The sequence below is a fragment of the Hydra vulgaris genome, chromosome 08, assembly GCF_038396675.1.
Source record: "Hydra vulgaris chromosome 08, alternate assembly HydraT2T_AEP".
Classification (NCBI taxonomy): domain Eukaryota; kingdom Metazoa; phylum Cnidaria; class Hydrozoa; order Anthoathecata; family Hydridae; genus Hydra; species Hydra vulgaris.
This window is the reverse complement of record NC_088927.1, coordinates 64,642,501-64,668,275: the sequence shown is the minus strand read 5'-3', so window position 1 is coordinate 64,668,275 and position 25,775 is coordinate 64,642,501. Positions and strand designations below refer to the sequence as shown.

The 25,775-nt window shown below is 26.5% G+C and overlaps 1 protein-coding gene across 3 annotated transcripts in view; it reads left to right on the top strand.

Annotated features, from left to right (window-relative positions):
- LOC100210397 (uncharacterized) overlaps positions 1 to 25,775 on the top strand; it is a 105,339-nt gene that overhangs the window by 9,176 nt on the left and 70,388 nt on the right. The window contains exons 2-10 of one of the 3 annotated variants that reach the window (XM_065804167.1): positions 14,155 to 14,209; positions 17,631 to 17,999; positions 18,292 to 18,476; positions 18,553 to 18,612; positions 18,892 to 19,058; positions 22,076 to 22,217; positions 24,172 to 24,512; positions 25,038 to 25,239; positions 25,334 to 25,601. In XM_065804167.1, the coding sequence (XP_065660239.1) occupies positions 18,561 to 18,612; positions 18,892 to 19,058; positions 22,076 to 22,217; positions 24,172 to 24,512; positions 25,038 to 25,239; positions 25,334 to 25,601 (1,172 nt within the window). In that variant the 5' untranslated portion in view covers positions 14,155 to 14,209; positions 17,631 to 17,999; positions 18,292 to 18,476; positions 18,553 to 18,560. Of the gene's footprint in view, positions 1 to 14,154; positions 14,210 to 17,630; positions 18,000 to 18,291; positions 18,613 to 18,891; positions 19,059 to 22,075; positions 22,218 to 24,171; positions 24,513 to 24,720; positions 24,835 to 25,037; positions 25,240 to 25,333; positions 25,602 to 25,775 lie in introns of those variants that run through there. The other 2 variants (XM_065804166.1, XM_065804168.1) reach the window with 2 other exon arrangements.

Genomic DNA, 25,775 nt, shown 5'->3' with positions numbered 1-25,775 from the left:
AAAATGTTGCCGACCCCTGTTTTGACCTATAGTTGCGTCTGTCTCACAAGTTTAAGGTTTTAAAACCTATAAGTGAAAATTTAGTATTCTTCCAAAAATACCCCCGAAAATAAAATCTTCCTGAACAAAAGCTCTCCAAAATTTAAAGATTAAAAAAAATCTGTAATTCTCTGTAATTCTTTAAACTTATTGCTAACAATATTAACTTATATGATTAAAATAAAAACAATGTGCTTAAATGTACAGGCAAATCTAATTTTGGTTATAGCATGTCAACCAAAAAGTTGTTTTAGTATATAAGTTAAGAAAAAGTTTATTTATTTTATTTTTTTATGAATTATTATTATTTTTTTTTCCCTATAAAATTATTTAAAATTTATAATATATTTTCCATTGTAACAAGCTTCTAGTCTAAGTGTGAGGTCAGAGTCCCTCACGCATATAGATGTCACCCCTCCTACATGATATATTTCAATATTACAATAACCCTTGCAAAAAATCAATGTACCCTATGCAATGGGGTACTATGATCTCCGACTTGGGGCACTTTGATCTTATATGAGTAGCATTATTTAGATGTTTAATACTGCTATTCCTGCTTTAGTTGAAAGGTATTAGTGCATATTATATTATACATCTAAAAAAACTAAAATTATTATAAAAATATTCATTATTACAACCTAATACGCACTAGTGTATAAAATTTTAAAATAAATTTTCATTTGAAGAATGACCACTATTGCATGTTTAAAAATAAGTCCGTTATATAGTACTAACATATACATGTGTAAATTTTTACAAAACTTGAAGCTTTTTAAGTCTATAAGAATACAGTATTTTAAGTATAAAAAGAATATGTAAGATTAATACAAGACTTTTTTTAAGACTAAAGTTTACAAAATTATCTTTTTATATTATCATCATTTGTTAAAGTAAAGTCTTTGCATTTTCTTTTATTCCTAAGCATGTAGTTTTTAACTTCTCTCCATTTTTTATCTTTTTTGATGAGTTTTTTTTGTTGGTTAGTTTGGTTTAGGTTTTTCTTTTCTTCACAATAACGAATTTCATTTCTGATTGGAGTATCAGTCAAAATCCTTAATATTAGTCGCCTACTTTTAACACTTTTAGCAGATGGTTACAGGTAAGATTTCAAAACTTTACGTGAGATTAATGAAGCTATGTTTGGTGACACTTTGCTCAAAAAACTTTTTAGAAGTAATAAAACTGGAGATGCATGAGAACAGTTTGAATACCTCACAAAATGTTTTATCCATTCAATAAAAATGTCTAAATTCATCCAACCAGAAGGACTTGCAAATCCTACGCATCCAGAAGGACCTTTCTTTATCATGTAATCATGAAATTTGACCCTAGGGAAAATAAATAGTGAAGGAATAGAGTTTCTAATTGCATTTGAAGCACAACATAAAGTTACTAATGTTCCTTGTTTTGCAGATGTACTATCTACTTGTTTACTTCCTTTACCTGCTAATATTTTTACTGGCTTTTGTACCGTTGTTAAACCAGTTTCATCAACGTTATTTATGCAATAAGGATCAATTTTATATTGCTTTTTTACTGTTTTTGGATTTTGCAAAAATTCTCCTACAGTGTGCCGGTTAAAGGCAGCTGATCGAGCAAAGTTAGTTGCTTTAGGTGTTAGTAAAGACAATTTTGGTTGTCTTTTCATAAAACCTTGCAACCAATCAATCCCTGCAATTTATTTTTTGGTCCATGATGATGGACAGATCTTATTACTTTTCATAGCAAACTAATATGCCAATAATCGTGTTGGATTTTTTTGTGTTGTGTTGACAATTTTTGATGCAAGTCGTAGATAACTATATAAACTTTTTTCATCTTCTGCAGTAAAAATTTGTTTATTGTTGAAATTCGGCTTAAAAGATTCATTTGGATTGAGCTTCTTTTTTATGACAATATCTTTTTAAAGCCATTGGCTTTATGCTAAACTTGTGAGCTACAACATGTAAACTATTTGTGAAAATTATGTAAAACTAAAAACTAATATTTTTAATATTAGTTTTTAATATTATTACATTTTAAAAATGATATTTTAAAAATTATATTTATTATATAAAATTTCTTATTCGTCATAAGTGCATGCCGTCGTTTAAAAGTATAAAAGTTAAACAAAAAATATATAATATGAATAGTCTTATAATATGAATTATTTGGGGCACTTTGATCGAATCAATGAGCCCCGCATAGTTAACGATCAATATGCTCCAATAGATACAGTTGATATATTGATGCCAATAACTTCTGTAAATATTATAACCAAATCAAAAAAAAACAAATTTATTAAGCGCGTAGCACATATGAGTTTACAATAAAATGGTTTTAAAGTTATACGGAAATATAAATAAAAATTGAATTGAATTTGTTTACTCCTTTCAAAAAATCATTTTTTATAATGAAAAAATGTATTTTCTATTCTACGCAGAACTAAATCTTATCAAAAATATTTCAATTAAACAATAAAGGATAGTATAATGGTTAATTAAATTGCAATCTCTGTCAAAATAAGGCAATAATAAACAAGTAAAAGCTAAAAGATCATATTTCCCCGGCGATCAATGCGCTCCCATCTCCCCTATCTTCCAAAGAAATGTATCTGAAGTTGAAAGTGTATTAATTTTTGAAAAAAAAATATCAAAAAGGAATTTTTTATTCAATAAAGAGCGTTGCATAATTGTTTTTCGTAGGTCTTTAGTTATAAAAGAATTACCCCTCAGGATTTTTCACTTGAAAGGGGTATGGGGCATAATTGTTTTGTAACTTGCTGAATATCTCACTAAAAGTACAAATAATATGACAAGGTTTTAAGTTGTAAAGGAGTGTTATTTCGAATTTCTAACTTAAAAAATTTCGAACGGTCTCTATAAAAGTTTAACTAGGTGGTAACTAACAAAAAGTAGATGTATATTAATTGGTAATAATCACGTATGCCCGTAAAAAATGTATTTGAATATTGGATGCACATATTTTTTGTTGATGAGGATAAGATCAGTACAGGAAGGCTTTTTGATCAATATAAAATATGTTGGTTGTTTTATTAAATTAGCACATTTATAAAGTTGAAGAAATTCCTTCATTCAGAGCCGGCGCAAGTAGTTGTCACGCGGGGGTGGGGTCGGGGTACTATTACAGTTTTGCTGACTAAAAAAAAAAGGTCTTTATTTTTTGAAATTTGCTGAGTGCCTAGTCAATATTTGCCGACTGACTTGTCTAAAGGGTCTGCATTTGCCAACTTACTTGTCTAAAAGGGTCAAATTTGCCGACTAAATAAACAAATCATTTTCTCATCGCGCCAGCCTTGCCTTCATTTTGCTAATCAGAAGATTGCATATTAAAACCACCAATTAAAATATAATCTAGATATGATTGCAAATAAAAGTCAAGGGCTTCTTTAAGGTGATTGAAAAAATAATAACTTGCAATTAGGGGATTTATAAGCAGCTATAACTAGTCGTTTCTGCATTCTTTATATCATTCTATATATAATTATCATAAAATCATTTGGAAAATTCTTTTAAGTTAATTTTTTAGAAGGCATGTTTTCATTTATATATATAAGAAGGCCTCAACTATGTTACGAGATATCAAGCCAATAAGGGTTTTTATAAACTAAATATAGGAATTGATTTATTGAAAACGAGTCATTTAGCTGGATTTTACCAAGGATAATTACACCATCAATTTTATCTATAAAGGTTATAATATCTGTGATTATGGGGATTATTGGAACTTAATTTATTCAGATCAGAATTAAGAACCGTCATTGATATTTGAGTAAAGTAGCTTGGTGACGAAAAATCACAGGAGTGTCTGTCAAGTAGACCTTCAGATAAGAAATAAAGTTCATGACTTTACCTAATCATTGTGCATTAGAGTGAAGACTATATGGCCTAATGTGTTTATTTGACAAATTTAATTTGACAAATTAAAGTTATCAAAAAATTTATTATTTAGTCAGTTTCAATTTATAGGCTCAAATCATCGAATTAGTGTTGATATGATTGTTGAAAAAAGCGTATTAGATTTCGAAATGAAGGAAACAAGATCTTTTAATTTTTTCAAAGTAGTTCCAGACAAATCATTTGCACAATTATTTGTTCTAATATGCTAACTTTTAAAGGATCTTTTTTTAAAAGTAAAATTAGATTAAAATTCATATTTTTAATGGTAGTATCACTTCCCAGCTAGCACACTTACGTTGGGCCAACGTATGTAAAACCATCGCAAACGTCGACTGTTTTTTCCAATGCAAAGCCAATGTTGATCCAATGTCATTTGTTTAATGATGAAGTTAATACCGACGGAACTAAAAACATCTGGCTCATTTACATTGGTTCAACGTATGTAAAAGCATCGCAAAAAATTGATTGTTTTTACAATGTAAACCCAACGTTGATCCAATGTTATTAAACCGACGTTGATTTAATGTGTATAAACCAACGCTGAATTAATGTGTGTAAAAATATCACAAAAAGTTGATTGTTTTTACGATCTAAACCCAACGTTGATCCAATGTTATTCACCCGTCGTTGATTTGATGTATATACATACATTGGAACAACGTTGGATTTTATGCAGTGGATTAACGTTGCGTTTGCATAGAGAAAAGGCGGATATACAAATACACATTTGTATAATTTATGATAATTATTTTTCATTTAGATATTTCAGTTCATCATGGAAATATATTTGCTTATATATTTTTCTCTTCATTATGTAATGAAATATCAAGCCACAAGCAAAGTAAACACGAATAATGTCTCTTTAATTTTATTTGCTAATGCATTTTCCCCCCGTTAATTTCCATTAATATAGAATCTCTATATTGGGGTCGTTTCTGTTGCCCAATATATTCATAAGTTTGGTTATTACGAGGACACATTATTTAGGTATCAACACTGTTTTTTTAATTTTAAGAACTTTTTTATTTTTTATCTTTTTTATATTAAGGCAAGTCAAAACATCACGATTTATTGAGAGAGTTATATAATTAAAAAATCTGACTGATTTTTTTTCCTGACAAGTTGATTTATTTCATTTTCAAATTAGTTTATCAAATTATGACTTTTTCTATCACTCAGAGTCGACACCAACAGGAGGGGAGGGGGAGGGTGTCCGCGGACCACTTGTTTTCTAAAGGACTTTTTTTTTCTTTTTTTTTTTTTTTAAAGAAAATTCTAGATATAGAGGACTTTTTCTAAAAATTCACGATTGTGCCCCTCTACTTCGAAACCCGTGTCGTCGGCTCTGTTACTAATTACAATTGTTGAGCCAGCTGGTTCAGGCTTTTAAAATTTAATGTTTAATTGACGGCAAACATCCGTTAATTCGTTACCTATTCTTTATTCACTGTACTTTTAGAATCAGTTATTTTAGTTGCACATTTTTTTTTTTTTTTTGACAAAAGGCAGTAATGGTTTCATCTGTTGGTGAATTAATTGCATTTTGATTTAACGGACCATTAAAGTTATTATTTCTTAAAAAGTTTAAGTTAAATTGATTTTAAATCAGTCACAGTTGATTTAATTTCTGACTTCTGATACGATTAAAACACAAATAATTTTCCTTAATAGAAATTAGAAATCTAGTTTCTTCTTTTAGAAATAAATTTTCTTCTTTTAGAAATAATTTTTTTTAAGTTTTTAAATTTGCGTAATTTAAAATTTTTATTTCCGACTCTAAGGCTTTAAGTTTTTTATGGCTACAAAGATCTGGCTCAAGTTTCGTTCAGGAGCTATAATAACTTTACAGGATTCCTTAATACCTTTAAATGGAGCAACTTAGAACATTTTTGATACCATTAAATTAACAAACTCACTTGTAATTTTTTGAGTCAGGTTTTAAAATGTTTTAATACTTCTTCGTAAATGCTTTCTGCATCTGCTTTTTTATATCTTTTCGTGGATTTCTTTTTTTTTTTTTTTTTTCTAGTTTTTATCTATTATATTTCCATAATATAGTTTACATAGTTTACATTTTTATCTTTATAACTTGTTTGTGGTGAGAATGTTTACTTGTTGTGTCTTTATTTAGAAATTTGTTTTTCAAGTTTTTATATCCGGTTATAATTTTGTTCAAATTCACAATTATTTTTAGTTGTTAAACATCCAAATCTTCAGTTTTTTAAGAAATTATTAATCTTTTCTCCTTTCATCGCAATGTTCGTTTTTCAGTTTTAATAAAATAACACTTCATTTTTTCTTCTTCTTCTTCTTCTTCTTCTTCTTCTTCTTCTTCTTCTTCTTCTTCTTCTTCTTCTTCTTCTTCTTCTTCTTCTTCTTCTTCTTCTTCTTCTTCTTCTTCTTCTTCTTCTTCTTCTTCTTCTTCTTCTTCTTCCTTTAAATTGTCTCAAGTTCTTGACAATCAATAAAGACGTAGATACTAAGAAACTGCTGTTTTGACCAATGTGTTCCGGTCTGACAATTTTTTTTTTTAATTTTGCTTTTATTGTTTATGTAAACACATAAATAAATACACATATTATTATGTATGTATAAATTGTCCTCTTTTTTTTTAATATAAAGTTTTACATTTACAAATATTGGAATTTTTATACTTTTAATAAATTATAATAGAGAATATAATCAACACATCAATAAGATTAAAAATAAAATAACAAAAAGAAAGTTTAAATAAAAACTTGGTATCTGATAGAAGATCTAATGATCTTGTCACCAGAACCATAAATCGTTATAATAAAATATAACTTAAGCTATTAATAATTATAAACAAATAAAAATGACAAAATACAAAAACAAAAGAGTGTATTTATATAAATTTCGTATTTTTAAAAGTATTGTCATTAAAAAGAATGAATTCTTTTAATTTCTTCTAAAAGACTGGGAAGGTAATTGATAAATCAAAATTAGGTAAAATGATTTTGTTCCAGAGATTTGGTGCAGGATAAGCTATACAGAACTGATTAAATTTTGTTCGACAAAAGGGTTCATAGAGTGAGTTATCATTACGTAGCGTATACTTATTTTTTATTTTTAAGGTAATAAAATCTTTAAAAATGTGTAATGACGGATTGATTTTACATTGAAACATAAAACATAATATTTTATATACATTCGCTTCATAAATATTAAGTACTTTTATATTTTTAAATAAAAACCTTGAATGCGTAAGTCGATTTTCAAAACAAACTAAGCGTATTGCATGTTTCTGACGATGATAAAGAGTACGCAACTTACTTTTGCTTGTACTTCCCCAAGCAATATTTGCATAGTTAATATAACTATGTATAAATGAGTAATAGAGTTGGGTTAAAATGGTTTTGTTTAAATAATTTCTTGACTTATAGAGGACTCCTATATTTTTAGAAACTTTAGTGCAAGAGGAATAGATCCTTGTGGAACACCACAGGTTATTTCAATATAGTCACTTTGAAGGCCATCATTAGAGGCCATCATTAACAAATTGCTTTCTATTTGATAAGTAACTATGAAACCATTATAGCATATTGGTATTAATTCTATAGTATTCTAGCTTTTTAAGCAATATTTTAGGGTAAACGGTATCGAAAGCCTTCGAAAGATCAATAAAGACTCCTAGGGTATATTGTTTTTTTCGAAAGATTCTGAGATTTCCCTAACAAATTGAATAATTGCGTGCTCAGTTGAAATATTTTTTTTAAAGCCAAACTGTTTGGTATATAGTATATATATTTTGGTCAAAGTATTTAAATATTCTATTATATATTATTCTTTCTAATAATTTTGAAAAAATTGAAAGAACCGAAATTGGGCGATAGTTGTTAATATTTGTTTTATCGCCTTGTTTGTAAATTGGTATAACTTTCGCAATTTTCAATTGATCCGGGAAAACTCCTTGTTTTATAGATGGATTAAATACTTTATAAAGAATATCTTTCAGACTTTCATAACAATCTACAATTATGTTACAACTTACTTCATCAGCACCAATACTTTTATTTCTTTTTAGAGATTTAAAGGCTCTATCAAGCTCGTCCTGGGATAATTCAGAAGAATACTCTTTGTTATAATAAGATTTATTTATAGAACACAAGTAGTCTTCAAACGAACTCTCGGTCATAGGAATTTTTTTAGAGAGATTGGTTCCAATTTCAGTAAAAATTTGTTAAAAATGTTTGCAATTTTGCTCGGTTCACATATATTTACATCTTCAAATTTTATAGTTTGTGGTAAAGAACTGAAGTGATTTTTTGATTTTCCTGTTATTTCTTTTATTATTTGCCAGGTGCGCGTTGAGTTGTTTTTAAATTTATTGATCAGATTAGAATAATATTTTTTTTTAGATTTTTACGAATTTTTTCAAATAAATTTTAATAATTTATATATATTTTTTCATTTGCAGAAGATTTAGTCTTTAAATATTTTATATACAACTTTTGCTTTATTTTCGAAGATTTTTTTAAGCCTTTTGTAATCCAAGGACTGTTAAAGGTTTTGTGACTTAATTTTTCACATACTGGAAAGTTCGCGTCATATACTAAGTAGAATGTTTCGAAGAATTTATTATAAATAGTACTTGCATCTTCATTAAAGTTGATATGCACCCAATGAAGTAATGATAGTTGATGTTTAAAATCATTTATTTTTTTGTCGTTGTAAATACGTTTTTTTACAGTTCTATTTAGTTTAATTTTATTAGATAATGTTGTGTTAAGGTTAGGAAAATGGGGAAGTGGTCCTATAAATCAGTTTTTATGATACCTTTTTGGATGGAGTTATTAAAGATGTCTGTAGTAAAAATATTGTCAATGAGGGTAGCAGAATTCTTAGTTACTCTAGTTGGATGATTGATTAGGGAACTGCGTCTGCTAAAAAAATTTCATCATAAAAACTTCTAACTTTTTTGTCGTCGTTATAAATAAAACAGTCCATATTAAAATCCCCAATTATAAAGTTTTTTTTCTTTCGTTGTTACTAACGTGAACTATCTTACGTTGCATATAAGAGCTAAAATTTTCGCACACGCCGTCAGTTGGCCTATAGCAGCTGCTAATAAGTATGTTTTTTCCTTTGTTAATAATTAATTCAATTGTCGCGATCTCTTTATCTTCGTCAGAAACGCTCAAATCGCTTTTAACTTAAATGCAATGTTTTCTTTAACGTATATCAGAACTCCTCCGCCGCGTTTATTTGTTTGTCTTTCTAATGAGACAAATTCAAAAATCTTAAGATGAAAATTAGAATTATTTTCAAGTTCGAAAGTAGAGCACTAAGTTTCCATAACACATATAATATTAAAAATGTTTTTAGTTTCTTCTAGAAAATGCCGAAAGTTTTCATTATTTTTGCTTAACTCCTTATATTATGTGGAGGATTCTGATTTTTTCACTGCTTATATCATTTACATTTTTAAAAAGAAATTCTCTAATGGTGCTGGGGTAATGATATTAACTGTCCGTGTACATATCACTAAAAAAATTTACATCTTCTATTTTTATTTTCTTTGATATGATTTTTTAGTTTTTCATTATGTTTGTTCGTTTCCTTTATGTTTTTTTTGTATAATTCGTTTTGAAAATTCATCCCGTTGTTTATTAAAGCAATTTCTTTTTTTAGTGATATGTTTTTGTTTTTTAATTGCTCTATTTTTCCTTCAAGTTTGTCAATTTTCTCTCCAAAGATTTTCAATAAAGTATTTCATGGGCTTCTAATAGTTCTTTCACTTGCGTGATTGTAAAACTTTTAGCCATTTTTTTTTAAAGAAAAAGAGCACCTTAACTCGACGAAACCTTTACGCCAAAAATTTTTTTTGGAACATTTTGTAATTTTATGGGTTACATTCATAGTATTCATTAAAATTCTTGAGCGTCTCATTCTCAAGTTCACTTATGGCTCTGAAAATATTCTAAAAAGTTTTCAAAATCACTTTGGTAGCTCATAGACTCCATTCGTTTTGCAATATCATTGTTCATAATTTTACCTTCTTCTAAAAATACATCCTCCGTAAATTTTGCTGTCATCATTTATTCATAAAATATAAATATTATAATAAAGTATAAAAGTATAAACATTCAACTCAGTTATAGCAGTTTTATTAGTCAGGACTAAAGACGATGCAATTTCGTTTATAAGAAATCATTTAAAAGCAAAAATGCTTTGGAATCTTTTAACTATTATTGTACTCAGCTCAAGTGGTAGCTGTGGTATTATTAGTCAAAGATTCATATTTTTGAGAAAAAGCCGATGTAAAAATATCAGAAAATACTTTTAGCAGAAAGTTATTTTTATAATTATACATAAATATAAGTATTTTAAATAAATTTTGTTTTGATTTATTTAAGACAATAATATTTCATAACAGGAAAGAGTTTTCTAATCTTTTTATTTGCTTTAAACCATTGGTTAAAACTTTTAAGTTCTTTGATTATTATTTTGGACAATATTTGTAGATTGGAGTGGTTATAGAATAAACTTATGAGAAGCTTTATATATATCATTACTATATATCAAAAATAGTATTAATCCGAGGATCAATCCCTATGGGACTTTACACACAATACTAAGAGCTCCTTTATTCAAAATTTTGAAATCTAACATTTAATCTTTAAATAAATAGTGCTAAACATATAATGTTTAATTGTATTTGACGATTTGCGGTTCAAACTGAGGAAATGATGGATATTTTTGAAATAAATATAGATTAGCATTTAATTTTTACATATCAATTCAACAATAATCTCTCTCCTGAAAACCTTAACAACAAGTTTGAAATAAATAGAAATGAAAACTATTATATAAGAGCAAATATAAGTAACACATCTAGAAGGCCTCAAAATTTTAATAAATATACTGAATTTAGCATTGCATATCGAGGTTCAAATATATGGAATATCTATTAAAATGGATTTAAATGTATGGCAATGTCATTAAGTTTATTTAAGTTTCCAATCAAAAAAGAATTTTTAAAGTTTGAGACTAATTTGTGCTTGAGTAACTCTGAAGTTATTTGGTTCTGTTTTTTCAATTTTTTTTTATCTTTATTTGATTTACTGATCAGCAATATCGATGTTTACTATTAAAAGTATATATAGGGACTCTGTGAAAAGATCGCATGACGTATTGTCGTCTTCATCTTCTTTGAGCTCCTGTCTATTAAATTCTTTATTTTATAAAGATTATTGCAAGTAAAAAAGTTTATATTTTATATTGTATATGCAAAAACGGTGCTTGTTGACAAGATTTTACTGTCTTCTTCGTTCTACATATATTTTTTCTTTTTTGTATTTATCGTACACCCAGATCAAGGGTACCACAAATCAAAAATTATGAATATTGAGTTAATAATGTCATTTGATAGTATGTTATGTGTTGTACATGGTGACAAAATACCACAAGTCTAAAACAAATGTTTACAAAATGGCAGATACAAATGGCACTCTTAGTTAGAAAAAATATTAAAACTTCAACCCTGATTTTCTCAGTTTGACACTTTTTAACTAGTGGCACCCTTGATCTGGGTGTACGATATGTATGTTGATTATTTTGGCTAAACAGTAAAATAAATGAAATACAAAAAAAAAAAAAAAAAAAGAAATAAAAAGAAGAGTTTTTGTGAAGAGGGGAATTCAGGAAGAGAAGGGGGGGGGAGGGATTTGGAATAAAGAAGCAAGTTATCGTTTAAGCTTGATTTCCAATAGTTGTAGAAATATTGTACAACAGTTGTACAACAATAATGTTAATGGAAATATTTTCTTGCGTAAGTTGCACATCTACACGTCGGTTGTACAACAAAATTTATGTTGCAAAACAAAGGTTGCGGAATTACAGTCAAATAAATATCGACAACAATTGTTGTACAACAAAAACGCACCATTGTTGTACAACATTTCTATAACTATTGGAAACCAAGCGACGGAATCGTCAATTAAAAACAATCAAACAAATTTAGATACAATGTTATGAAAAAAGCGACAGAAATAATGAATAAATAGTAACTAAAATATCAATGCAGTTGTAGTAAATAGTATAATGATATAAAATCCAAATTAATTAAAAACATTTTTAATATGTTGCATTTTAGTGGTTTCATTTTAGTATTGTTCATATAACTTGATAGACGATAAAAATAAAACAAAGTTTAATTTAAAAAATATTATTTATTTGTTAAACATTACTTATTAATAATTATTAATTATTAATTTTAGTTTAGTTTCATTATAATTATCATATAAAAAGTATAAAAATTGAGACTTTTAAGGATCAAAAGCAGAAATAACAACAGTAAAATACTTTAAATTTGAAGTTATGTTTTCATAATATCTACAATTTTGTTGCATAAATATTAAAAATAACAGTTATTTTTTCGAATGTCTGATGTTTTCCTAAATTTTGCAGGAATTCTAATTCTTAGAATTATTATCTTCACACTTACCTTGTTTTTAAGCTTTATCATATAAATTTATGAAAAAACAATTTTATCATAATAAGCACAATTAGAATAAAGTTATCTATTGCTATTATCTATTCTTATCATGATAAAATTGTTTCTTCATAAATTTATATGGTATAGCTTTAAAATGATTACTTTAACAGTTCATAATTATCATATTCTTTAACTTTAACTTTCGAACAATTTTAACTCATATGAGTTAAAGCTTATTATAGTTTAACCTATGACAATAATAATTTATATACAACTTTAATTCTTATTGAACTTAGATAAGCATTTATAAAAGTTAAAATGATTTAAAAAAATAGCTAAGAAAGTTTTACTTAAATAATGATAAAAAATTGAAAATAGTACAAATATTGTGAAGTTTTTACAAAAGTATACATTTTCAAAATTGTGTTGTTGTGTTTGTGTTTTTTTAAAATAACCTTAGTTGTCTCTTTATCTTAAGGTGGTACAACACCAAATTAAAACAAAAAAAATTAACAACTTTTAAAAATATTGTAATTAAATGTGGATTACTCAAAAGGGTTTTAATTAACTGCCCCCACCCCAAAAAGAAAAAAAAAATTAAAAGAAAAATAAGTTACTTAGCATCAAACCCATGACTAAAGAACAACCCTAAAAAAAGCCCTTTTAATTTAAATTTCAAAACAAAGTATCTACTTCCCACTTAATTTAAACACTCTTTTTATTCATACAACTGATAGATTTTCTAAATATTTAATGATGATGACTTTTGAGGGTCTATTTTTATTAAATTTCAAATTTGTTTTAATGTTTTATAGAAATCCAAACCAAAAAATAAAGATTTATAGACCATCAACAAATATCTGTATGTTAAATGAATTACTTTTATGAGGTACTTTGATCAGGAACTGAAAATTTCAAATCAAATGAACAAAGTTAAATTGAAAAACTGTGTTTTAAAGTTTACACAAAAGCAAATAACTGTGAACTGAGAAAAACAGCTTTGAAAAATTATAGATATGATATTGACAAAATTCTTCTAGAAAATTTTCTAAAAATGCAGGTTTCTTTACACTCTTTGATTTATTTGATCATCTAGGAAAACTTACAAATGATATAATACGAGCAAAGCTTGAAAACAGCAGTAGAATTGAGCTTCTCTATTGGAAGAAAATGCTTTAGTTAAATTTTAGTCTCTCCATTGCTAAGAGAAATATAGAAAATGCTCATATTGTAAGGTAGATAAATTATTTGGCTCTGAAACTGTGGATAAATTTTATTAATAAATTTGAGATATATTTGCTGCAAAAATAAGAAATTATTAAATTTTTTTATTTATATTTTTTCGGTGATGTACCACTTTATTTATATCTGTCACTTATTTATATCTAATCACTTTATTTATATCTTTAGAAATAAATAAAAAAAGAGTTTTATAAATTATTAAAATAAATAAAATTTATAAATTAATAATAAAATAAAATAATAATAATAACAAAAAATAATAATAATAAAAAATAAATAAAATAAAATAAATAATAAAATTAAAATAATTAAAATAAATAAAAAAGAGTTAATTAATTGTTTAACAGCAATACCCTAAATTTATAAAATTTTATTAAAATCTTTTTTGTTATTTATGTTTTGTTATAACTTATAAAAGTTTTTTTTTTTATATTCATAATTTTCCCAATCCAAATTTAATGAGAATAATGTCCTTATTCCATATTATTTAATTATACTATGTTTTTGTTTTAGAATAGTGTTTGTATTGTATTCTTTTTGACAATCATTTTTGCTGGAATTCAGTCAGGTATGATGTCTATCTATCTATCTATCTATCTATCTATCTATCTATCTATCTATCTATCTATCTATATATATATATATATATATATATATATATATATATATATATATATATATATATATATATATATATATATATATATATATATATATATATATATATATATATATATATTTATATATATATATATATATATATATTTATATATATATATATATATATTTATATATATATATATATATATATATATATATATTTATATATATATATATATGTATATATATATATATATGTATATATATATATATATATGTATATATATGTATATATATATATATATATGTATATATATATATATATATATATGTATATATATGTATATATATACAACCCTCGGAATTAGCGTCAGCATTTGGCAATGCCGACCTAACTGCCGACCTGAAAGTGTTTGAGGTCGGCAAAAAATTGCCGACTTCATTTCTATGTTTTATGGTCAGACCTTTGTATCAAAAAATTTATTTAAGAAAACTCATAATAAATAATGTTTTTTTAATATTTGGTTGCACAGCCTTTTGCATCAAATGCTGCTCGTATCCTTTTTGACATAATTTAGATGCAATTCTTTATATTTGCTTTTAACTCCTGATCATTATGCCGGGCATTATTTAGTGCCTCTATGAGATTTTTTTTTATGGTTATAGTTTCATGGCCAATTATCCACTTATCCATTGACACTGAAAATGTAAATTCTGTGCTCTGTAAAAAGCAGTGGAATTTTCCAATCAATTTATTGTTGGGTTTAGCAGAACTTGAAAGCATTAATACTAAAGGAGTATCTTATTAGAATACTTTAAAAATTAGTTAGTTTCTGTAGCATGTAATGTCGCAGCAATAATGCTAGGATGTAAAAGTGGCTTTGTCAAATTACTCACTGAAAAATTCCCTTACGTTATAATTTGGGATTGTGCTAGTCATACACTGAAATTATCAGTAGACAATACTATAAGGGAGATTTCATGAATTAATAGGTTCAAATCATTTCATGATTATCTTTCGTGTTTTATACTTTCCCCCAAAATAGTAGAAAGTTGCATTTATGTGCGTAACTACTTAATATTTATCAACTGAAAATTGATTCTTTAAATTGTGGGAAGGCATTCCACTCCAAACACTAAGAGGAAGGAAAGGAGACAAGATAATTTTTCCAATGAAATTTGGAAAAAACTCTGGGATTTGTTATAGAAAATTATAGTCTATACCTTTTCCTCCCTCTTGTTTTTCTGGTTTCCATTGCACTAGTGATCACTAATAGCCTTTGCAGAGCTAAAAAACTGTGCAAAATATGTTAGGACTGTGCTGACTCAAACTGCAAGTGAGTGTATATTTTACTTTATATATATGAGTATAGTGAGTGATAAATACTTTATCATAGCAATCAGAATTTCCTTCTCTTGGTATGTTGTTTATAGTTTATAAAATTTTCAGCTTTTTAAATTTTCTGTTTTCTTGCTTTACTATCTTGAACTCTCTGTTTTGAAAAAGTGTTGTTGTTGAATTTTGTAACAAATTGTAAAATGATGTTTGCTGATATTGAAAAAATTTGTTCAAACAGTTTTTGCAAAAATAGTTATTACTTTAGCATATTTTTTTCTGTTTCAGCTTTATCACCTAAATAGAAAAATTTCAGTATGTTTGAATTTGATATAATTCAGTCAAATATAAGAAACGGAATATATGCAAAATTACAAAAATATATAATAATTATTAAAATGAGCAAGGGAATATGTTTAGTTAGCTGTTATGCTTAGTTAGCTTTTTTATTTAAGAAGGACATACCAGATGCAAAATTCTGCTTTAGCATTTACAGCATGTTGCTTGTGAACTTATTCTTAAATTTGTTTAATGTAGTGGCAAATATGGGTAAGTGGAATAGAGTATTCCTTGGAATTGTGACGGGTATTAATTCATTTGGTTTTGAAATTTAATGGCAACAATCTTGTTGTTTGTTTTGTAATGATGTTTCTTCTTAATTAGATTAGTCTTTTAATGTGGTTAAGAATAAAAACTTTGTCATTTGTCAAAATTAAGTAGGTGTTATATTAATACAACTATTTCATAACATAATGTTGTTTTTGCTCTAGTTTTGCAACATACTTATCATGTGGAAACCAGGCCTAAATATTAAACTCAAGATGCAATTGAATGAAAAACATGTAAAGATGGTGCTAGAGTTTTGCTCTACAAATACAGAGGTTTTTATTAAATTTTAGATTGTTACATACAAAAATGGTCATATTCTACAGTTGGGGTCTTGAGTTGGTGACTGTTACCATATTGGTAACAGCCACCAACTGGTAAAAGAGCTGTTTCTATTGCTTTGGACTTAACATGTTGACAAACTATGATTGAAGGTTGTTTAGTAAATAAAGCAGCACAAATTTTGAACATAAGTAATCTTACACTGTCAAAATTGGTTGATTTTTTAAGCTTTTATAATTCTAGTTTGTATATAACTGAATAAGGCTAAACACTTTGAAATCAGAAGTCTGCACATGTCGATCATTTTCTAGAAATGCATAATATTATGGTAAATGATATAGAATAATAAATAAATCATAAGATAAAAATGTTTAGCTTTACTATTTTAAATTATTTAAAAATTCTTTAAGCCTTAGCATTAGAAGATTCAGCTAAGTTTGAATACTCTAGTTGTTAAAAAGTTGTTGTGTGACGATTGGCTTAGTTTTAACTAATTTAACTAGATTTAGGACTGCATTCCCTAATATAAAGATTTGGATAACTGGCTGCTTGTAAAATATAGATGTTTAAAACTAGTAACTTGAACTTTTATGTTCTGCTTTTATGATCTGCTTTTATGTTCTGCTGAACTTTTATGTTCTGCTAAAAATTGGTCAAAATTAGTTACCAATTTTAATTTGTATCTGACCCATCGGTAAAAGAATACAATGCACCAGAAGATATTAACAAAAAACAAAAAAGTATCAAGTTGTAAACCAAAGTTTAGCTACTAGGTAATAACAATTCATAAATTAGTATGATTTCTCAATTACATTCGTTTTGTTTTATTTAGAACATGTATTTTATTTATATACATGTGTATCGGCCTAATCTATTAGATGGGTGCTGGAATTCTAGAGAATTAATGCAAAAAATCACAATTTCAAACAGATCCTCATAGATGGTAAAAAGAATGAAGCAAATACTAATACTGCACTTGTTAATAAAGTGCTATTATAATGATTTTTCTCATTTACATTTATATAACTCTATAGTAATAAAGTTCAATAAAATATAAAGTTTAATCTTTATGTTTTTTTATTTTTTGTTTTATTGTTGTAATTAAGTTGGATTAGTATCGCTTATATTTGATAAATTATTTTAAGTATTTAAATTTTTCTCACAGTTCTATTAGGTTGCACTAATGACAGTTCTACGAATTTCCAATTAACAGCTAGTGGTTATCATGTTGAATCAAATGTCTCATGTATCAGTGTTTGCAATTCTTATACTTTGCCAGTTTTCTTCTATGCTTTTTTTCTTGAAGGTCTGCTTTGTTTCTGCAGAAATGCTTCATTTTCACAGTTAAAGATATCTAACTTTAATAGTCCTTGTGTGACAAGTACATGTTTGATTAACACCACAGCTGATTGCCCTTTAAGTACCTATGAAGTTTTGCCACTTATCTTAGGAATTGTTAAATGGAATATAACCTTTTATCCAAGTATTTTACTTGTAGATAATGAAATTCAGATAAAAACAAGTATTTTGATAGGTAAAGAATTTCCTACTTTAATGTTTTTCAATTGTTTTAAAAATAAATTTTATTGGGAATAATGTTCCTTATTTTACACAATTATCACACACAAATACACACACACACATACACACACACACACACACACACACACACACACACACACACACACACACACACACACACACACACACACACACACCCACACACACACACACAAACACATGGATATGCGCACACACGCATAACACACACTCATTCATCACAAACATATATGTATATTCATATATAGTTAATATTTATACTTTAGGTGATGCATCAAGTGCATATGTAATCCCAATAGCAAATGATTTACCACCAAATGTTCAAACAATCAATGGTATGACAGTGAAAACCCACTTTTATTTACCTGGGTTACAGCTGTGGTCACAAGTTATAGGGAGTGCTTTTACAAATCCATTTGTTGCAACAAGCTGGATACAAGTTGATGAAAAGGTTGGTGATATTTATATAGTCCCATCCTTGTTTCTGGTTAATGGTTATAACTTTTTTATTTTGGTCATCTCTCAAGGAACAAATATGAATGTAACTCTTTCTCTCCCCACGAAGAAAAATTTGTTTTATTATGCAGGTATGAAAACATTAAATTATTTTATTTCAAAAGTGTTTTTTAAAGCCTGATTGGTTGCATCTAATTTAATTATTTTAAACCTTTGATTTGATTAATTTTGTTGAAAAAATAACAAAATTCTTTGGAAACATACTAAAATTTTTGAACTCTCTTTAAATACAAACTTTTTCAAAAATATTTTGTTATAAGTTTTGCTTTCATTATTTGATTATTTCTATAAACAACATGATTTGTATATTAAAAATAAAACTTAATATATCCTTTATTAATATTTTGTAGACATTATTCGATTGGCATATGGGCTTGATTTACCATTGATTTATACTTCCTCTGGAAAAACATGTAGTCTTTCTGGTGGTTTTATTTTAAAACAGGTTGTATTAACATCTGGTCATTTAACAAAAGTGAATTTGAAAGTCTCTGATGCTGGAACTTTAGAAATTGCTGTAGGTTTTCTTTTTCTTTTTCAAAAATTTTTATTTAATTTTAGTTAATATTTATGTAATACATGTTGTTTGCAGTGTAGTAAGTAGGAATTAATCTGTTAGTGGAATTAAAAAAAAGTCAGGGATTGATTTTACCAATCAAATTAGAATAGTTCAACTCAAGGAAATAACAAAAACGAGAGCTTGTTAAATAGTGCTATTGTTGTCAGAACTTGTTGTTGTTAAGTAGTGCTATTGTTGTCAGAACTTGTTGTTGTTAAGTAGTGCTATTGTTGTCAGAACTTGTTGTTGTTAAGTAGTGCTATTGTTGTCAGAACTTGTTGTTGTTAAGTAGTGCTATTGTTGTCAGAACTTGTTGTTGTTAAGTAGTGCTATTGTTGCCAGAACTTGTTGTTGTTAAGTAGTGCTATTGTTGTCAGAACTTGCTGTTGTTAAGTAGTGCTATTGTTATCAGAACTTGTTGTTAAGTAGTGCTATTGTTGTCAGAACTTGTTGTTGTTAAGTAGTGCTATTGTTGTCAGAACTTGTTGTTGTTAAGTAGTGCTATTGTTGTCAGAACTTGTTGTTGTTAAGTAGTGCTGTTGTTGTCAGAACTTGTTGTTGTTAAGTAGTGCTATTGTTGTCAGAACTTGTTGTTGTTAAATAGTGCTATTGTTGTCAGAACATAGACACATAAAAACCTATTTGTTCTAATGGCTGAGATTATATACCCAAACGGCAATCAACTTGTCAAAAAATCTTATTCTCACAGCTCTTGTGCGTCCTTGAAGTTCACTTATTTACTTAGCTTATTTTTGTTGCATAATAAGACATTTTTAAAATTTCCCTATTTTGTTTTGCAATTAAGTGTAATTAATTAGGAAGACTGAAGTTTGACTCTGATACTTTGCAAGTTATGCTCTTGTCTTAAGTTTTTCCAACTCTTTCATCAGTTTTATTAACTTTAAGTTAGATACAGAAAATTGCCAATAACAATTGTCAAAGTTTTTTAACCATTAATCTTAGGGCATTAATCTAAAAAGCTTTCAAATCCACCAGGAATCTTTTTTTGAACAAGATAACATAAAATTTTGATGAAAATCAGTTGTTTTTTCTTAAATAAAATGTTGAATTTTTGGCTGCATGATAATTTTTTTTACAAGGAAGTGAAATTGTTATCAGTTAATATATCCATGCATAAGTTTTTACGTTTTTATTTTTTTTTTATTCTTCCTTTATTTTTATAAATTTATGTTAAATTATATTGAATCATTAAGCATCGAATCCTAAATCACTTATTTAGTCCTTCTTTTCTTAACAAGCAAATTTAATTTTGTCATAACAATGAATAGTATGTACTACAAACTGTACAAGTGCTTTATAAGGTTCGAATAAAATGTACATAAAATCTTAAAATGCATATGTTAATGTTGCAATTTTCTGGTATCAATTGGAACAATAACTCATAAAGATATATATATTTTTTTCAATATCTTCACTTCCAACTAGACTGCAAGCAACCACTATTAGAGTTGGATGTTACTGAAAGAGAAAAGATGAAGTTTATAGTGCAAGATAACAATTGACAGATGACTTAAAAGGTTGCAAATTATATGAGTCAGGAAAACAAGATAAAAGAAGCAAACTTTAAAGAACTAATGTTCTAGGAAAAAAACTAGACAAATTAGAATTTTTGGAGCACTTAGGAACAGTCACAGTAAAAAGATGAGACTTAAATGACGAGTAACATGAGAATGAAGTTTAGTAAATGGAACAAGTGACTGTAGCTCTTTAGAGCAGTGCCCATTATAGTATTTGTAGAAAAGGGTAAGAGAAGCAACATTACAACGATATGATAATGGTCGGAGGTTGGCTGCTAGAGCAGGTCCAACTATGTTAACAATGGGTTTTTCACCTTGTCTAAAAGAAAAAGGGCATCATTGGAAGATCTGACCAAGATATGGCAACAGTATTCCATACAAGGAGGGACTTGAGATAAATAGAGATAAGGAATTAAATCCTGAATAAGAAAGTGGTGAGCATGATAAAGATATGCAACCTTAGCAGATACTTAATTTTGTAATCAATTTGATATATGGTTTTCAAGAAAGATCGGAAGTAAGAATTGATCCTTAATGAGGTAGGGTACATCATCGAGTACATTACTGTTCATAAGTACAGATAAGTCTAGATTATTTCAATAATGATTAGCTGAAGATAATTGAGTTTTATCTGAGTTAAAAAAATAAAATAAAATAAAAATATATATTTTAGGCTATCTGAATGATTAAATATTTATATATTATTTTACATTTTTTGTGTTAATGTCAAAATAAGTTCAAAAATATATAATGTCTTTCTTAACACTATACTCTAGCTAGAAATATTTGATAACTGTTATTTCTCATAGAAAATATATTAAAATGCAGTTCACGCATGGTGCGTGAACATATGTGAACTTCATTTAATCAATGACATGATACATAGTGCAACCCTCTAACTTTTTAATAATTTTTACTTATATATAAAATATTATTAAAAAAAATAGTTTTATTTTTATTAAAGCTTATATTTTCCAAAAAATTATTAGATCCATAAAATTTGCATTTTTCAGTTTCGTGAGTGATTTTGTTTCAAACTTGATTTTTTCTTTGATAACATCACTAATGTATACCATTCTTTGATTACAAAGTATTTTTATAGATTAGAGTGAAATGAGAGTAAATTGGAGATTGCCAGTTATATTATTATGAAAATAATAGACAAAACATACAAGTTTCCATGCATGATTTTTTGGAGGAAAAAAAAGAAAAAACACTTTCATGAAAATAATTTTTTTTCTTTAAAAAAACTTAAAAAAATAGAGTTTCCTTTTTTTAGTATAAAAATTTTTTGGCTAGTTTTTTTAGGCTTTTACTACAATGAGCCACAATTTAATTTTAAGAAATTTTGAAATAAAATTCTAGTATAAATTTTTAAGAAAGCAATAAATAAAATTTTGCAGCAAGAAATTTTATTTTAAAGTTTTTTATTTATAGATTTTGCGACCAATATGCAGCAATTCTACTGTTTTTTGTTCCTTCACAATGAAATGTGCTGAAGATTGTTTCTCAATAAATTTATTAGAAGATAAAGTTGATCTGCTGAATACATCTATAATCACAGCATTGGTAGTAACAAGTAAGTGACAATTAAGCAAGATTTCCATTTCATATATATTTTTTTAATTTGGCATGTAATAAATGTTACTTCATTAAAGAAATTTTTTTGTTTTTTACAGAACTTTTTATTTAAAATTTTTATTTGATTTGAATGTTATTCGGTTTGCTTTTGATGATTACATAGGATTTTTCTAGATCTGTCCTTGATTACATTACTTTAATTCTGGGTTGTAGCAATAGGATTTTATAGTTAAAAAAAATTTAAAAAGTAAAAATAATACACTGGAAAGTTTGTTTATAAGTACTTTTTTAACTTTTTAAGTCATGTTAGATCAAGATTTAGTTCATCATGATCATCCTGCTACTAGCGTAATCCAGTACATCCTGCCACTTTTTTTTAAATTTTATTTGCCTATTTTTACATTTGTGTGGTTTGTAGGGTTTTTCATAATGTCATTTTTTAAATTCAAATATGACATTATAGAAATGATAAAGCCATCCTGCTTTCTTGTTGAATTTGCTTTTTCAGGTGAAGGCTAGCAAAATATATATACTATAAATATGATACTAGCTTGAATACTCACCTGTGTTTAGGCTCTCGGTTAAGTAAAAGCTTGAGATGGTGCCTCAATAAAAATACTAATCTTGGGGAAGATGTACAATAGAAATAAAGTGCTACAAAAAACCTATATATTTCTGGTAAAAAAAATTTAAAAAAACTTATATACAACTCGTAGAAAATTGGTAAAAAACAATAAATTATAACTCAAACAACTTGAAACACACATAGACTAAACCACTAATGCAAATAAGTTAACAAAAAATATGTTGAAACACAAAGGCAAACATTTAGCATTAATATATCAAAGACAATAAAGACAAAAAAGTAAACAGAAAGTTGTCAAATCAAAAGTATTAAAAAAGTATTTTCACAGTTGCAGGCAAGAGCATGTACACATTAGTAGTATATACAAGACAGTAGTCATTTTATCATTTATCTACAATGAACAAGGTACACAATCACTTTTAGCATATACATGTAACTTGAAATTAAATTTAATTTTTATTTATTCAATGGCTAGTTCATTGTAAGAGTTGTAAAAATAATTTTTTCTAATGCATATACAAACTATACATAAGGGCTATTTAAATTAGCAACATTAAAAAAGCAAAAGCTAAAAAGGTGAGAAAGTAGGCAGAAACAGATTGTAAATACAAAAAAACATCAAAAAGCAAAGGTTTAAAATACAAAAAAGTGCAAATTATCGTAAAACCACCTGTTCACGAGATAAAAATAAGTGCATTCCTAGAAATTTTATAATATTTTACATTAGATTTATTACATTTACTAATGTCAATGTTGATCAAAAAAAAAAAAATTTCACTAATTCTATAATAAGTAGTACCCATTTAAAAAGGGCTTATTGACACTGTGGAATGCCCACAATGGTAATGCAATCTTTAGACCTGACCTAGTGTCTTATTATTACTCCAAATCCACATAAAACTTTTACAATGCTAATAGTATTGATTTCATACCCTAAAACACACAACCCTGCAAATTGTCCTGAACTAAATGAGCAATACTGGGTAATTATTGAAGCCAAGTTATGTAAGAAATTTAGGAAAGCAAAATCAAGTACTGACTTTGTTAAAGAAATGTGATCTCACCTAATGCAAAATCTTATGGCTCCCATCAAGAAAAATTTTTTTTTAGTTTCTTTAGAATGAAAAATTTTTTCCATCAAGATAAAAATTTTATCATACTAAAGAAATTTTATTTTTTTATTTTATTTTTGTTGCATTTGATAAAAAAAAAAACCTTTTTTTTTCCAATCTATTGAAATTCAAGATATAAAAAGTGTTTGTTTTACTTAATCCAAACTTTATTATATATAAGATGCTAAAAATTTGAAAAGTTTATTCAAACTTTTATTTTTGTTATTAAAATTTCAAACTTTTTTTTTTCAAAGGATTTTTATTCATGCTAAATGATACTGGTATTATTGAAATACCTATTCAAAACAAGAACGATATCAAAGAAAATGACATGGTATGGATTGGTGGAACCTCTAGTTTATTTTGTAATGGAACAAATCATGAAAAAGTTGGACGAGTGGATATTGGAAAAACAATGACATTTTACTCTAATAATATAACTAACAATGATTTCTTTATATCACTTTTTATATCAAAGCCATTTGAGTGTTTAATTCCAATACTATCAAATATAACTGGTATGTTAAATTTCACAGTTAAAGCTTCTAATCATATTCCATCTTTTCAACAATTGAACTACTCATTCAATTTTCAGGTTATTTAAATTGAAGTTTTTTATATGGAAAAGTCTTACTGTTTTTGTTTAATGTTTTTTAATGGTTCTTTATTTATATATTAAGTTAATGTATGTATACTCTGCTGCACCACAAAGACTAAAAAAATCATTAGATAAATAAGTTTTGAGAAAAAATTGAAGAATTTTGAAAATTTTATTTTGCTAAATAAAAGTTATTTATATCTAGATTATACCTGTCTAAGCCTAAACCCTCAGTTGATGTATGTCTTGAAACACTTTAGTTCTCTCTATTTCAGTATGACCTTATTAAAGTTATATTCAAAGCTATTTATGCAAAGATGTTAGTATGCATTGTGTTACTTTGAATTTAATTATTCTTAACATTTTAATTATATTAATAGTGAAATGTGTTATATTGGGTTTAAATATCTTGAACATAATATTTTTTTTATTGTTTTTTAATTAATTTTACAAAGCTTTTGACGGGTAGTGTACATATATATATAAAATTTTGACTAAATTTTTTTAGTTATTTTTATATAGGTTCCTGTGTCTGGTTTACGATTTGCACCAAAAAATCCGTTCTCAAAATTGGTGGCTGAATACAGAGTTAATGAATGGATAACATTAGCAGCTGAAATAGATTATGGATCAGATGTGATATACACATTTAGTATTCCCTTGCTTAATTATTCAAAGAGCGTATTCAATGATAATAAAATTTTGTTTATGTTCACTGATGTGGGTAAGTTTTATAAATAAATTTTTATGCTAACAACGCAAAACTAAAACATTTAACATTTAGTTTTAAAATGTTTAACATTGATTAAATTATTTAGGTGTTTACACTATATACTTGACAGCTGCCAATAAGTTTAATTTTATCAATACCTCAGTTGATGTTGCTGTTTTATCTGAAATAAGTAAGTTGTATTTGTTTGTTGAACAAAATCAACTGCAAAATAGTGCTTTTAAAACAACTATTCAATTATTCAATGGCTCCAACGTGCAATTGATTGTTGATTTTGGTGATGGAACACCTGTAACAAATATATCAAAGATTGATGCAACTAGCGTGAATGGTTTTACTTATACTGTAACTCATATGTATGTATTTAATTAGTCATAAAAAGTTAACATTTATTTTTACTTTATTATTTTTGTTTCTTTAACTTTTAATATTTATAAATATTTGTTTTTTTTTTAATAATTTATATATATTTTTTTAAATAATTTGTTTGACTGTTATAACTTTATCTTTTAAAATTTTTATTAAAAAGA